Source organism: Cupressus sempervirens, chromosome 5 (genome assembly GCF_028749045.1).
Source record: "Cupressus sempervirens isolate cs-2001-9-10 chromosome 5, ASM2874904v1, whole genome shotgun sequence".
Lineage (NCBI taxonomy): Eukaryota > Viridiplantae > Streptophyta > Pinopsida > Cupressales > Cupressaceae > Cupressus > Cupressus sempervirens.
The window spans coordinates 434,827,917-434,843,038 of NC_143122.1; the positions used below are offsets into that span (position 1 = coordinate 434,827,917).

General features: G+C 36.8%; 1 protein-coding gene across 2 annotated transcripts in view; it reads left to right on the forward strand.

The window, feature by feature from the left end:
- PDIL5-1 (PDI-like 5-1) overlaps window positions 1-14,025 on the forward strand; it is a 42,492-nt gene extending 28,467 nt beyond the window's left edge. For both annotated transcript variants that reach the window (XR_016364738.1, XM_089831069.1), the window contains 2 exons: window positions 13,461-13,565; window positions 13,692-14,025. Coding sequence is in view for 1 of the 2 variants with exons in the window: in XM_089831069.1 (XP_089687195.1) it covers window positions 13,461-13,555 (95 nt within the window). In the remaining variant the exon portion in view is untranslated. The remainder of the gene's footprint in view (window positions 1-13,460; window positions 13,566-13,691) is intronic.
- The last annotated feature ends 1,097 nt before the right edge of the window (window positions 14,026-15,122 follow it).

Consider the following 15,122-nt stretch of genomic DNA (forward strand, 5'->3'; position numbering starts at 1 on the left):
ATTCCTTTGAAAGTATTTTTCGCTGCACAGAGGTAGATGATGCCCCTGAGACGTGAGATCTTAGACAATTGGAGCATGTGTTGTTGTATATGCAGTTTGGGAGAATACATAGACTTTTAGATGTGTATATGGTAAACTAAATAGGATGATATGATGGATGAAAAATATCTTTTCTTGATGGAAATAACACTTTTGACTTCATCCCTGTTTATCTGACCATGTATGGCAGGTCATATAGGAAGTAGAAGGTTCAGTTGAGAAGTATAAGTTTGGCTTAGTTGCAAAAGGATTCTCCTAATTTGAGGGTATTTACTGTTCAGAAACCTTTGCATTTGTTGCAATGATGAATTTTGTTTGTGTTATCCTTTTCCTGGATATATTACTCCCACGGTTGGGCAGTACAACAGATGGATTTAATGAGTTACTTTTGCAGAATTCTTCTCCTGCCTGCCTGTATATGATCAAACTACAATAATCTCTCTATAGATTCAGATAGGTTCCTCAGGTTTAAAATGGGAAGATAGATGGCTTCTTTATTACCTTAGGTATTTTCTATTCAGCGACCTTATCATTTGTTTCAATGACGAATTATGAATTTGTCATCCTTTCCCTGGCTATATTGCTAACACAGTTGGGCATTACAACAGATGGACGCAATGAGTTCCTTTTGCAGAGTTCTTCTCTTGCCTGCCAGTATATGTTCAAGTTACAATAATCTCTCTATAGATTTAGATAGGTCGCTCGGGTTTAAAATGGGGAAACAGTTTCCTGCTTGCTTTAGGTATTTTCATCTGCCACTTACATCTATAGCATACACACTAATGTTTAATGATGAACAGTTGATTCTTACATCTAATAGCATACACAATTTTTTAATGACGAGCACATGATTTTTGTACCTTTATGTCAATGACTTGATCACTAGAGGGAGTTCCACTTCTTTGATTTAGGACATCAGGTTTTGTTTGCCAGAGCAGTTTGAAATGTTAGATGTGGATCTACTTAGCTGTTTTTTGGTCTTTAGTTGACTTGGTTTGCGATTGGGATCTATCTGCTGTAGTTTAGTATGCCTTAGGTCTGCCAGGTTAATCCCAAACGCTTTACCATAAGCTTGCTCCACCTCTTTTTCATTTCAAATTTTCACCCCTTTTTTTCAATTGTTGGAGAGTGGTCTTCTATTTTTGCCTCATGGTACCTTGATCTTTCCCTATGCTGCCCTTGTCTCTGGCTTTGCACAAGACTTGCATAAGAGCCTCTAGAAAGTAGCAAAGCCCATTAGTTGGTATATTCAGTGTACTATTCAGTTTGACACACAGCCCAGGAATTCAGCTCAGTTAGTGGGTTACATGGACTTTATCAATCTGCCATAGTTGATGTATGCCTTAAGCCTGCCAGACAAATCCCAAATGTTTTACCATAAGCTTGCCCTGTCTCTTTTTCATTTCACCCCTTTTTCCATAGTTGGAGGGTAGTCTTCTATTTTTGCCTCATGGCACCTTGATCTTTCCCTTCGATGCTGCCCTTGTCTTTGGCTTTGCACAAGACTTGCATGAGAGCCTCTAGAAAGTAGCAAAGCTCATTAATTGATATATTCAGGGTACCATTTGGTTTGACACACAGCCCAGGGATCCAGCTCAGTTAGTGGTTTACATGGACTTCAAATGTTTCAGGGATGAATGCTGACTTGGGCTCTGGTTCAGGCATTGGTATGGGATATGGGAATGGGTATGGAATTTTTATTCCTTGGGTACGAGTTCAGATTCAGATTTGTTCGTACACACATGCATTCATGTACTATAAGTTTATTAGCCAATAGGCTTTTACATTGGGGGAATCCTCGCTGGAATCATCTCACGCAGCTGCTTGGGTCAGAAATTGGTCGCTGGAAATGACACTGCCATTTATTGTCAGAGCCATCTCTTCAAAAATCTTCACGCTATCGGCTGGAAAACATTTTCCTGGCCGTGACCTCGGACGATCGACCACAAACATCATTTCAAGCCATGGTTGTTCTGATGAATATTGCATTCTCATTTTATATCAGTGTTCTCCAAAACAATTAAGAACTAAAGGCTTTCATCTTGCTAACGACGAATCGTGTAGTCACTCAGTCACTCAGTCACTCAGATAACTGCAAGCATGTTTCCATGGACACCAATCTCTGTGTTAGCTTTAAGAAGCTGATGTGCTAAAGTATTTTCAGATGAACCAAGTGATACTTAAGGTCGGTCACTCAAGAAAATTGAGGCATTCCACAGGCAAGATTTGATCTATTGCTGGTGACATTTTTGTATACTATGACGGTTATCTGAACTGAGTGGGCTACTCACATCTGATGAAAACAAGGAATTAGGGTTCAGGCACAGGTATGGGATATCAGAATGGGTATGGAATTTTTATTCCTTGGCTGTGGGTTCAGGTTCGGATTCGTTTGCACACACATGCATTCATGTGCTATAAGTTTATTAGCTGATAGGCTTTTACATCTGGGGAACCCTCGCTAGAATCGTCTCACGCAGCTGCTCGGGTCAGAAATTTGATTGCTGCAAATGACACCACCATTTATTGTCGCTTCACGCAATCGGCTGGAAAACATTTTCCCAGCCGCTACCTTGGACAACTGACCACAAACATCATTTCCAGCCATGGTTGTTCTGACGATTATTGCATTCTCATTTTATATCAGCGTTCTCCAAACAATTAAGAACTAAAGGCTTTCTTCTTGCTGATGACAAATTGTGTAGTCACTCAGTCACTTAGATAACTGCAAGCATGTTTCCATGCACACCATATTACGATAATAGAAAAACTTCTATTATTAGTTAATGGTTAGTTGTTTGTAATCTATTGTCAATATTAGAATGTTTCTAATATTTATTTAGCTGTAGATAACTGTTAGTTTTCCTTTAGCTAGAATAGAAAGTTTCTATTCTTTATGATCGTTTCCTAAGGAAACATTGCTTCATTCTTTTGTATATATAGACCTCTCAGTCTCTGTTAATAACAAGCAAGTATTTTACCAGTTACTTCTGTAATATGGTATCAGAGCATGGTTAATTTTCTTTTTGAAAATAAAAATTTCTTATTGAAATTTTCGGATCTTTATTCTCGAAATTAATTTTTTCCTAATTTACCTGCTTTAAAAACACCTAGGTTCGACTAGGTTTTATTTTGGAGACCAACCTTTGCAAAAAATGCGACTGTTTTTTTTGCTAAGGGTTTGGCAAATCACGATTGATTTTTTTTGCAGGCAGATTCAAAATGACAACTGTTTTTTGGCAAAACAACGACGGTTATTTGGGTGTCTCTTTTGCACATGTACCCACTCAAAATCGTGACCAGAAATCATTGCTTCTACCCACGAAGAAAATGTCATTTTTTAGTATTTTTTTTGCAGACGGCTCTGCTTCATTCATGCACCTGTGACTGCAAATTTGTGTCGTACTCTAAGTTCATCCTCTCACCTCCATAGTTGTCTCTGCATACAAGTCGCTCTTTGTGGCAAATCGACCTTCCTTTCCTTGCAAATCACCTTTTTTTTCCTGCAAATCCAACATTCAATGGCCGTTGGGTAGGGTTTTGCTTGAAACCTTGAATTTTGAACTCAATTTTTTTTTTTTTTTTGCTGATTACAGATTCATGGTGGGTTTTTCGAGAGCTCAACTAGGTTGTCCAATTTTCTTAGGTTTTTTGAGCTCTCTTTTGGGTTACCCTTCAAATTTTTTGGTTCTATTTTTTGCCTCGAAGAATGTGCCTTCACAATTTTTAATGCTTTTTCATTGAAAAACGTACAATAGCATCTTTGACTAATATTTTGCTCGAGAGCAATTCAAAATTCAATGGTCGGAATTATGGCACTTGGATGCAGCGGATAATAGCAATTTTTGAATATTAGACCAATCAGATTGTTATGTGCGTTATGCAGCGCTCGACTGCCCCCAGTGCTGATCAGGATACATGAGATTTGAATAATCGGGAGGTGGTGATGCTTCTCAAATTATCCGTAGCTGATGATCAACTCTCTCAAATTCCATCTGGTAAGACAACTGCCGAAATATGGGCACATCTCAAAAATCTTCATGAGACTTCTAACAAAAGCAAAGCTTTCTTCTTGAAGAACACTGTTTTCTATTATCATGGATGAACAAACATCGCTCCAGGCTCACTTGAATAGGATTTAGGAAATCCGTGATTAGTTTACTTGCCATTAGTTGCATGATGGAGGAAGAGGACATTGTGGTTATCACTCTTCGGAGTTTACCCAAGTCCTACGAGCATTTTATCGAGACTGTCAACATCACGTCTTTTGGTGTTGATATGAAGTTCATCGATCTCTGCACATTTTTGCTTCAGCAAGATCAGTGGAAACAACAGTTCAGTAGTAGTCCCAACTCCACCTCCACAGAGCAAGCCTTTGCTGCCAAATCCTTTAAGAAGGATAAAGGCAAGTCTTAGTAGTGTTTTTCGTAGAAGTCCTCTGCTCTAGCTTCAAAAGGCTCCTGAAAGAAGAACATTCAATGCAACTATTGCCATAAGTTTGGTCACATGAAGGTTGAATGTCAGAAAAGCTTAGATGCCCAATCTAAGCAATCAATTTTGCAGCCCAAAGCGAACAGCGAAGAACAACTAAGCAGAAAAAATCTACCTTTTACGCCCTCATGGCTAAAAGACCTGCAGATCATGTGAAGTTGTTTTCTTGGTACATTGATTCACATGCCTCTTGTCATTTCACCCACCGTCGAGATTGATTCACTGACTACCAGCCTTACTCAGATTCTGTGATTTTTGGTGGCGGAGAAGAGTGCACTATTGTTGGTAAAGGAAACATTCAGATTCAGTCTACCAGGACGAATCTCATTTTCCTCTGTGTACTATGTTCCAGGGATGCAACTAAATCTATTCGCAGTAAGTCAATTACTGCAACATTCTCCACACTTGGATGTACCTTAAGTTCACATTAGTGTACCATCACTGATAGGACGACTCAGTCTATTGTTGCAGTGGGTCTTGAGGATCATGGTCTTTTTCGCCTTACTGATTCTGGTGATTCTCGGGACTTAGATATGGCTACTCGACGGTTCTCTGTTAGCACACTTTGGCATCAGCGATATGGGCACTTAAATGCGCATTATCTCTCTCAGCTTGCTCAAGAAGAGCTTGTCCTCGGTTTGCCAAAGATTTAGACTCAATAGCTTGGAGTTTGTGATGCATGCCAGGCGGGGAAGCAACATTGCACACCTTTCACTAGTGGCAATTCATGGTGAGCTTCTCAGGTACTTCAACTTGTTCATGCCGATATTTGCGGCCCTATGATCACTCCTTTTGTTCTTGGGTCCAGATATTTTCTATTGTTTGTTGATGATTTTAGTAGAGAAATGTTGGTGTATTTTCTTAAAAAGAAATTAGATGCATTTCCTATAGTTCAGAAGTTTAAACATTTAGTTGAAAAGAGTCTGGGAAATCTACTATTACTCTTAGATCAGACAATGTGGGGGAATTTTGTTCTAATGAATTCTCTAGCTTCTTGGATACTCATGGCATCAAACGCCAGTTAACCACACCCCACACACCGCAACAAAACAATGTAGTTGAACACCAGAACAAAATAATCACCGAGATGGCTTGATCCATGCTCGAGCACAAACATGTTGTGAAGCAGTCCTGGGCAGAAGCAGTTAACACTGCAATTTATCTTTTGAACCGGTCACCTACAGTGGCAGTCAAAGGTAAAACTTCGGAAGAGACTTGGTCCAGTCGCAAGCCCAGAATCAGTCACCTGAAGGTTTGGATCCCTGATGCGTCACACACCAAGTTGGATGCCAAGAGTTAGAAACTCATGCTTGCTAGATACAATACTCTTCACAAAGTCACCGCTTGATTGACATTGAGACATCTCGTCTCTTGTACAATCGTGATGTAATCTTTGATGTGTAACGCCCCGCTAAGGGATCCAAAAGAATCAACCTAAAGTTTTAACTAAGTTTGCCAAACATTTTTTTTTTAAAGAAAGAATAACATACACATCAATCATAAAGTAGTGGAAGCAATAACATATAATCATAATTAACCAAACATCACAGATCACATTCCTTAAGGATCCCAAGACGTTGAATCACATTTAAGTTTAAATAATACTAAGTCTAACAATTACCACATCCACATGAAGGAATAATTAAAAGTCCAAAGTCCATTTAAATAATATACATTTGTTTTGAATGCCACTTGGCAATAAAATTCGGAATGCTCAATCATCCACTGTACATGTCACAGGGTATGAAAGGCTAAAAGAATATACATTTATAAAAATAGATTACATCATCCTTTTCAGATCCATTAAACAAAGTACAATACAATAAGTGAAATCGTCCATCATAAAGATATAATTATCCATCATAAAGATATAACCCTCCATCATAATACACAAGAATAGAATGAAAGGAAATGCAGATAAGGAAACCCCAGCCATGGTATCAACGGATGGATCTCAATGGTAAGACTAAAAAGCACTACCACTTGACTGCGTGGTAACCCAAAAAGGCCCACTCTCATCGTGCTAAGGAGATAGTCTCAAGTCCCAAATAGGATATCAATCCAAATATCAAAAGTACTCTCTAAGTCCAAGAAACCCTAAAAGTAATTGAACTCAAAGGATCCAAGATAAATCGACATCTAGACCTAGAGGCACACAAAGACACGTAGGAAACCTACTATGTAAGCAAGCAAGTGTTATCGCACAAATCAACGCTAGAGTTACCATGGTAGTCTCTCAGGACCTCGGCCCCCTAGTGACCCTATGCGACATTGGTATCCTCTCGTATTGACAAGGCATACTAACGATGCATGGTAGCAACCAAGCGTTCTCTCTACTCCCATCCTAGTTTGTACTAGCACTCGAGGCATGGGCGAGAACATACAAAGACTCTTATTAGGTTCATTTTACTCTCATTTAGTGTAGTGTTTTCACTTATTAAACAACTTACAATGGGTTACCTTGGCAGCCACTTAGGGCCTCGACCTCCACTGGAAGCCACTTCCTGACATTACATATAGATAACCTACCCTAAGCTCATGAAATCACAAATCAAAGAATCATATAATATCACCTCAATCCTATACAAGTGATTGGAAAACCTCAAAGGATAAATCACAATAACCCATCAGTTCTCTACAAGCAATTGGAAAGTATTCCAAAAATACTAATTGAAGACTCAAAATGGTTAAGTCAAGTAGGTCATAACTTTCATCCTGTCATCCCATAATAACACTGAATACAATAACCAACAATATAAACAAACTCATAAGAGCATACCAACACATTACCATGGTTGAGTTTAATTCGGGGCACTAATTGTTGGATCACCCGAGAGGACTCCTTGCTTACCAGTCTTTAACTCTTTATTATCTTTCTTTTAATGTTTTCATGCACCTTTATTGCAATATAAAATATCTTAATTTAATTCACTTGACTTTTATTTTTAATTAATTTATTAAATTTTATTCTCATGCATACTTTATGCAATCTTAAAATTCTTTAATAAATTAATATCATTTCCATGCCTTAATTTAGTTTCGAAACGTTAATTGATAAAATATTTATTAAGTAATAATAATATTTAACATTTATTTAAAAATGGACTCCTAAATATATTATTATTAAATAAAATATATATTATCACGTTCTAAAATTAAACTTATAATTTTATCTTTAAATTTAATTATTTTTATTTAATTAATTTTCCAATTAATTAAATATAATTAAATATTAAAAATATCATAATAATTTTCCATTAAATTAAATCGTTTAACTTGACTTAATTAATAGAAAAATCACCAAAGACTTAAAGGACGAAATACGAAAACCCATCATAGAAAATAACATACAAGATCAAACTAAAGGGTTATAATCACGAACTTATGTCATACGACGCATTCGAAAGGTAATCGACTCAGATAGTTGTCCTAATTTTCTAGGACAAATGGGTTTAAAGGTTAGGATTTGGACTTAAGAATTTATCTTCCCTCTCTTACCATTTAGATAATGCGATAGGGTATGCTCATCCTGGCAATTCAGGGAAGTCGATACCTGGTAGCTGCAATCTGCATAAAATCCACATATGTACAAACACATATATAATAAGCTAAACAGGCAATGGCAGGAAGTGGTGCATCGTGTAGATCCCTTCTAGTAGGTGACTACGACTCCCTTCTTTAACCATATCAGAAACGTCATACATAAAGAAAATATACACGCACACCATACACATGCAGTATGGGGTAAGTATCCATAAGAAAACACATATGATAATCCATCTAACTAATTATCATCAATAACTGAAATTACTGTAATAATCATCATGCATATATGAAGTATAGAGTACCAAGTATTCTCCTCATATAATCAACTAAATGTGAACAATACATGATAATCTCAAAACAATACTATTAATAATCAAGCATAAAACTGGCCTAAAAGAGTTCGGCAATGATAACAGAAATGTAAACTAGGGGTAGGCACTACATGATGAGTAGCGAGGACCATTCGTCCTTGTTTCTCCTGTTCTTGATCCAACAAACTAGCTAATGAAGTCTCATGATTTGGGAGTTAGGATTCTATTAGGTCCACTTGATGGGAGGGCTCTAGTAGCTCCTACAACTCCAGTTATACAAGTGATCTCTGTACAGACATCTCCAACTTCTCTTGCAGGATCACCTTGCTTTGTAGATGCTTCACCTGAGTTTGATCTGGATTCTTCTGATGACGAACTTGATCACCAAGCATCTTATGATACTAATGTTGGTCATTCTCCTCTGTGGCCTAAGTGGCGGGCTAAGACACTTGTTGATCTTCATGATGATGAGCTCATTGATGAGAGAATTGCTCGGAAAAAGAGCAAACCTATAGAGTCTGTTAGCTTTGCTCTCATGGCCAACATTTATATTGTGTTTGAACCTCAAACATATTCCGAGGCTAAAGGAATTCTAGAGTGGGAACAGGCTATGACATTTGAAAACTAGAGCTTGCTATTGAATAACACCTGGGTCCTATCTGATCTTCCACTAGGGAAGAAACCGATTGGCTGCAAATGGGATTATAAAATCAAATACAAATATGAAGGTAATTTGGATAAGTACAAAGCTCGTTTATTTGCAAAGGGCTTTTCTCAGCGTTAGGGCATTGATTATGAGGAGACCTTTGCTCCTACTACAAAGGTGAGCACCATTAGATTAGTCCTAGCCGTGGCAACACAATTTGGTTGGAAGATCCATTAGATGGACGTCGAGTGTGCTTTCCTGAATGGTGATCTCCATGAAGAGGTCTACATGACACAATCTCTTGGTTTCAAGGTTGTTGATAAAGACCATCAGGTTCTCAAATTGGTGAAAGCTCTCTATGTTTTGAAGTAGGCCACTAGGGCATGGTACGTAAAAATTAGTAAGTACCTGAATGATCAAGGCTTCAAGAGGAGTTCTTCAGACTCAAATTTGTACATCAAGACTATTGACAGTGACATCATCCTTCTGGTTATTTATGTGGATGATTTGATCATCACTGACAGTTCGACATCTTTGATTCTGGGAATCAAACTGAATTTATGCCAGCTTTTTGATATGACTGACCTTGGGCTCACGCATTATTGCCTAGGTGTTGAGGTTTGGCAACAGTTTTCGGGTATATTCATCTCTTAGTCCAAATATGCCAAGGCTCTGTTAGACAAATTCCGTATGTAGGATTGCAAGCTTGCATCTATACCCATGGAGAAAGGTCTCAACTTATCAACAAAGTTTGATTCTCCTCCCGTTGTTGATACTACATGCAGGTAACTAGTAGGCACCCTCATCTACCTCTCTGCTACGAGGCCTGATATCAGCTTCGTAGTCAATTATATCTCATGCTTTATGACAACTCCCAAGGCTGATCATTGGATGGCAGCAAAGCGTGTGTTTTGTTATGTGAAGGGCACTTCAGATTATGGAGTTCTTTACTCTTGAAGTTCTAATCCTAGACTAGATTCAGATTGGGCAGGCTCTGTTGATGATAAAAAGTCATCTTCTGGATGTGTTCAGTTTGGGATCAGGTGTTGTCACATGGACCAGTAAGAAGCAACAGGTAGTTTCTCTTTCCTCTACCGAGGCTGAATATGGGGGAGCAGTTAAGGCAGCGTGTGAAGATGATTGGCTTCGTTGAATGCTTGGGGACATGCAAATGTCACCAACAGGACCGATCACTTTGTTTGTAGATAACAAAGGCGTTATAAAGTTAGCACGAAATCTAGTCTTCTATGAACGAACCAAGCATGTGGATGTTCACTATCACTACATATGACAACTGGTTGAAGATGTGACACTAGATCTGCAGTATGTTCCTACCACAGATTAGACTACGGACATTCTCACCAAGCCTCTTGGCCTTGATAAGTTTGTCAAATTTAGAGGACAACTTGGTGTTCTAGATAGATTAACCATTAAGGGAGGGTATTACAATAGTAGAAAAGCTTCTATTATTAGTTAATGGTTATCTATTTGTAATCTATTGTCAATATTAGAATGTTTCTAATATTTAGTTAGCTGTAGATAACTGTTAGTTTTTTTTTAGTTAGAATAAAAAGTTTCTATTCTTTACGATTGTTTCCTAAGGAAACATCGTTCCATTCTTTTGTATATATAGACCTCTCGGTCTTTGTTAATAACAAGCAAGTATTTTACTAGTTACTTCCGTAATACACCAATCTCTGTGTTAGCTTTAAGAAGCTGATGTGTTAAAGTGTATTCAAATGAACCAAGTGATACTTAAGGTCAGTCACTCAAGAAAATTGAGGCATACCACAGGCAACCTTTGACCTATTGTTGCTGGTGACATTTTTATATGCTATGATAGTTATCTGACCTGAGTGGGCCACTCACATCTGATGAAAACAAGGAATTAAGTGCGACCTGATATAGCAATGAGTCATTAGTTACAATAGATATTTTACTAGTGCAGGAGCATTTGCAAGCAATAGTCCATTTAGGTGTGCCAGCTTTGGATCTAGTAGTCATCCTCTGATTCAATGGAGGCCCACAAAGAAACAAAATGACTCCATTTGAAAGCAATCCAGATTGATTGTTTCAACTTTCCTTCAAAACATTAAAATATCAGAGCAAAACATTCAAATATTTATCTTCACATCGATTGTTTTTCTCGTCTTCTCAGCCTTCTCCTTGTAAACTCATTGATAGAGCACTAACTGTAAAATCTTTACCAACCAAGCACATATCATATTAGCAACAGTTAAGGAACAATATTTTGTACTTATATGGTGTTCATTTCTTTACACAATTTCAATTTTAACTAATTTGCAAAGCAGAACTCTCTTAATTCATCTGTGTTTTATATGCACACATGTCCAGTCATATGGTTCCAATATATGCTTCACTAATATTAACTCCACCCGGTAAAGTGCTCGCGTTGTCCCAGAAATTCAGGTTCCAAGACAGTGTTTTGAAGAAAAGTCCCAGTCCACGTGACTGGGGCCTGGCACCCCAGCAGGAGGGCTGAAGCCCAGGGATAGAAATAAAAAAACATGATATAAAACAGGACCAGCGAAATCAGGGATATAAATGTACTTGCATGCATTTGCTACTGAAATATTCAGAAGCATTCATATATTCCTGAACACACTTTAAAACATTCAGAACAGACAAATATAGACACTATTGGCTATACCCTTGTAACTTATCAGGTACAAGCGTTAGTATATACATGTTCAAACATCGAAGTTATAAATATGGAAAGAAGAGTGATACTCATAAATCCATTATTGCTAACAAAAATATAAATAAAATCACTTGTATCACTGATATATTTTCAGATTACACACATAACAAATTGATATCATTCTGAACATGATCAACAATTATAACTATAAATGTTTATATACATGTTCAAACATTGAAGTTAAAAATATAAAAAGAAGTGATACTCGTAAATCCACAATTGCCAATAAATCTGTAAATAAAATTACTTGTATTTCTGATATGATTTAAGACTACACATAACAAATTGACATCATTCTGAACATGATCAACAAATATAACTATGGGCTGGCTGTTACAAATCTATCCAACAGTAATGTATTCAGATCTGTAAATAAAAAAATCAATCCTTGACCTCTAAATGAATTGAAGTAGATTGATGTTCCCAACTGTCATACACTAAGGGCATCACATAGGCCAATTCTGACTTGAGTAATATTACCAAGCTGTTGCAAGATACTATCTAAAGCTGATATAAGTGTATGCTGATGAACAAATCAGAATACAGACATAAACTCATTTACTGCCATTGGGTATTTCCTGGGTACCTGGGTTTGCCGTGTGTCTTTCACAGAAGGGCCCACAGAAAAACCAGGAAGAAACAGTACCCAAATTGTACCCGTAGCAGAACACGGTAACTGAGCTGGCACATGTTAACTATCATAGCTCTTGTCTTATTGTTTGATAATGTGAGAAGCAATCAGTTCGTGCATTATATTTGACAGAGGCAATGCGCAGAGGAATCAAGCTTGCCAGCTTAGAGACTTTATGGATGTTTGAGCTATTGACCAAGTTTGGTCTTCATCAAGAGCACTTTAACCATTTTGGGTGACAGTTTAAGTTCAAGTGCAATCCACGTAGCACGCAACCTAATGAAGCACCAACATGTCAAGCATAATAGAGATCCGCACAGATTTCATCTGGCAGCTCATCCATTATAAATGTGATCGATCTGCAGTACTGAAACGGGGTTGGTAGACATCTTTATTAAAACATTTGGAACAGTCAAGTATGTTTAGTTTTAGTCTTTATACCTCTAGGGTAATCCAGTTCCTTCTCCTTCCCCCAGTTCTTCACGTTAATCCAATGGGGGTATTTTAGTGTATAGGTTTTCTCTTGGACCTAGAACACACTAAAATTAATCCATTAGTATTACTTATGTCTATAAGAACATTCTATTGAAGAAACTTGAGAAAATGATTCGAGAGAAGTTGACCCATTAGTACTACTTATAAGTGCAGAGCTAGTGTTGAGGTTGAGGTTCAAGAAATTTGAGGAAATGATTTAAGAGAAGTGATCAATCGTGGTGAACAAAATTGACTGCTTTGACAAGTCAGGGCATCCGACCTGAAAACAGACTTGTTATCTGAATGCTCTGGAGTCGATCCTCTACTATTTAGCTCAATTCTGGTGTCATTTTCCATGTTTCTATCAGACTGCAATTGTGAATTAGTTCCTGTCTATAAGAAATAGAAAAACCATGGAAAATTAAAAAAATTTGATTTATTTAGAGTTTGACTAGTTTTGATTGTAATTTAAAAAATAAGGTGGGAGAATTTCAGTATTAAATTATTAAGGTCTACTGAAATGCACTAGTGTTGGTAGGTCTTCTAGGCTTGAATTTCTATATTTGTAATATTAAAAAAGATGCTGGACTTTTGCTTCAGGACCCAGGGATGTTGAATCCTTAAAAGCCTATGTGGAGGATAAAGCAGAAAAACTTGCTAGAGGAGAGCTAGAAAACGAACATGCATCGCTCTGAAAAAAATACTGTAATCTTTCTGAACTTGTATCAAATCCACTCTTTTCCGCCTCAAGTATTGGCTAGAATACATTCTGGACATGCAAATTAATGTTTATTTTCTTTAAGTAAAAAATTTAAAATCTTTTTATACCAGATGAAAAATGAGGAGCTTAGTGAGGTCAATCTGGAATACTAAGAGAGACAGCAAGCCTTGCTTGTACCCTGCAATACCTTTCAATTTTGGCTACATGCATTATGAGGCTGTGAAATTGATTATATGATTGCATATGTGTAGTCAAATCTTTTTTTTTAGCAATGATCACATGGCATTAATGTATGCCAGATTATTTGAAATGTTCTTGATTGTATAATATTAATATTTTACTCTTGCATTCTAATTAGTTTCATCAGTCTTTCTTGTAATTTAGTCAACAATCAAATGTAAGTTTTAGTTGCAAAAACAAAAACGTTGCATTATTTGTCCAGAACCTGTTGCTGGTTGCTTAAATCACCTGAATTTATTTCACATCCTTAAATTTGTTTGCCCTTTGCCTGTAGCAAGTTTCATATTTGATATTTCCATGTCAGACAACATTCTGTAAGAAGAAAGAAATGGGTCAATAAAAGGGAATGCCTAAAGTATTATCTACTAAAGAAAATGAAAAAGTGTTCTTTGGGCTAGTGTGAATCTTGCTAAATTGCATGGTATACATTTAAAACCATGAAATGGAATCACTTGTTTTGACAGAAGCAAACCTGCAGATGAAGATATAATTTTAAAATGAAAATTACATCATCCATTAAGCCCTTTGTCTCTGATAATACGTTCATCGTGAGTAGCAAAATGAGGTACTTTCCATTTTAGACGATGGATCAGACTAGTTTTTGGGTTGTCCTTAGATTCAATGGAGTAATCTTTTCTAGAAGTAAAAGATGTGGCAGCTCTCCTGACATAGGATGCAATTGATTGGTAAAGCTAGGTCCATTTAGGTGTGTCAACTATTATTAGCCAACCTATTTTTATCGGCACTTGCATCTGTCATGTTATTCTCTCTCCAGCATAGACTTGAGAGTTCTAATTATGTTAACACTATGGTGATATTGTATAGTTTACATGTAAATATGAACAAAGTGAATTGATATTTCTTGCATTCTCTCTTTAAAAAAAAAACAGTTTGACTGCCCAAAACATTATTTCAATTTTGTATGCTGCAATCTCAGGGCACTTGATTCCTGTACTAAATTAATTAAATTGGTGAAAGTCAAATTGACTAGCAATTGGGGATAGTTTCTTTTATAGGAACATAATTGGATATCTCTAGTAGAAGGAAGAGGATGGTGTGGACATTCTATTGCAGCTACTAATTATTTATCTCTCATCTTATATGAATTATTTAACTGCCAAAAAATTAATTCAGAACAAATATTGAAAAATAACACAAATGCAACTTAACAAATAAAATCACAAAAAAAAAAGAGTGGCGCAAGATATTCTTGGACAAATTGTCTTTGGAAAAACGCTACTACAGACGAGGAATTATATTAAACTTTAGCAAATTAAGAGAGATATAAATTACTTTCCTCT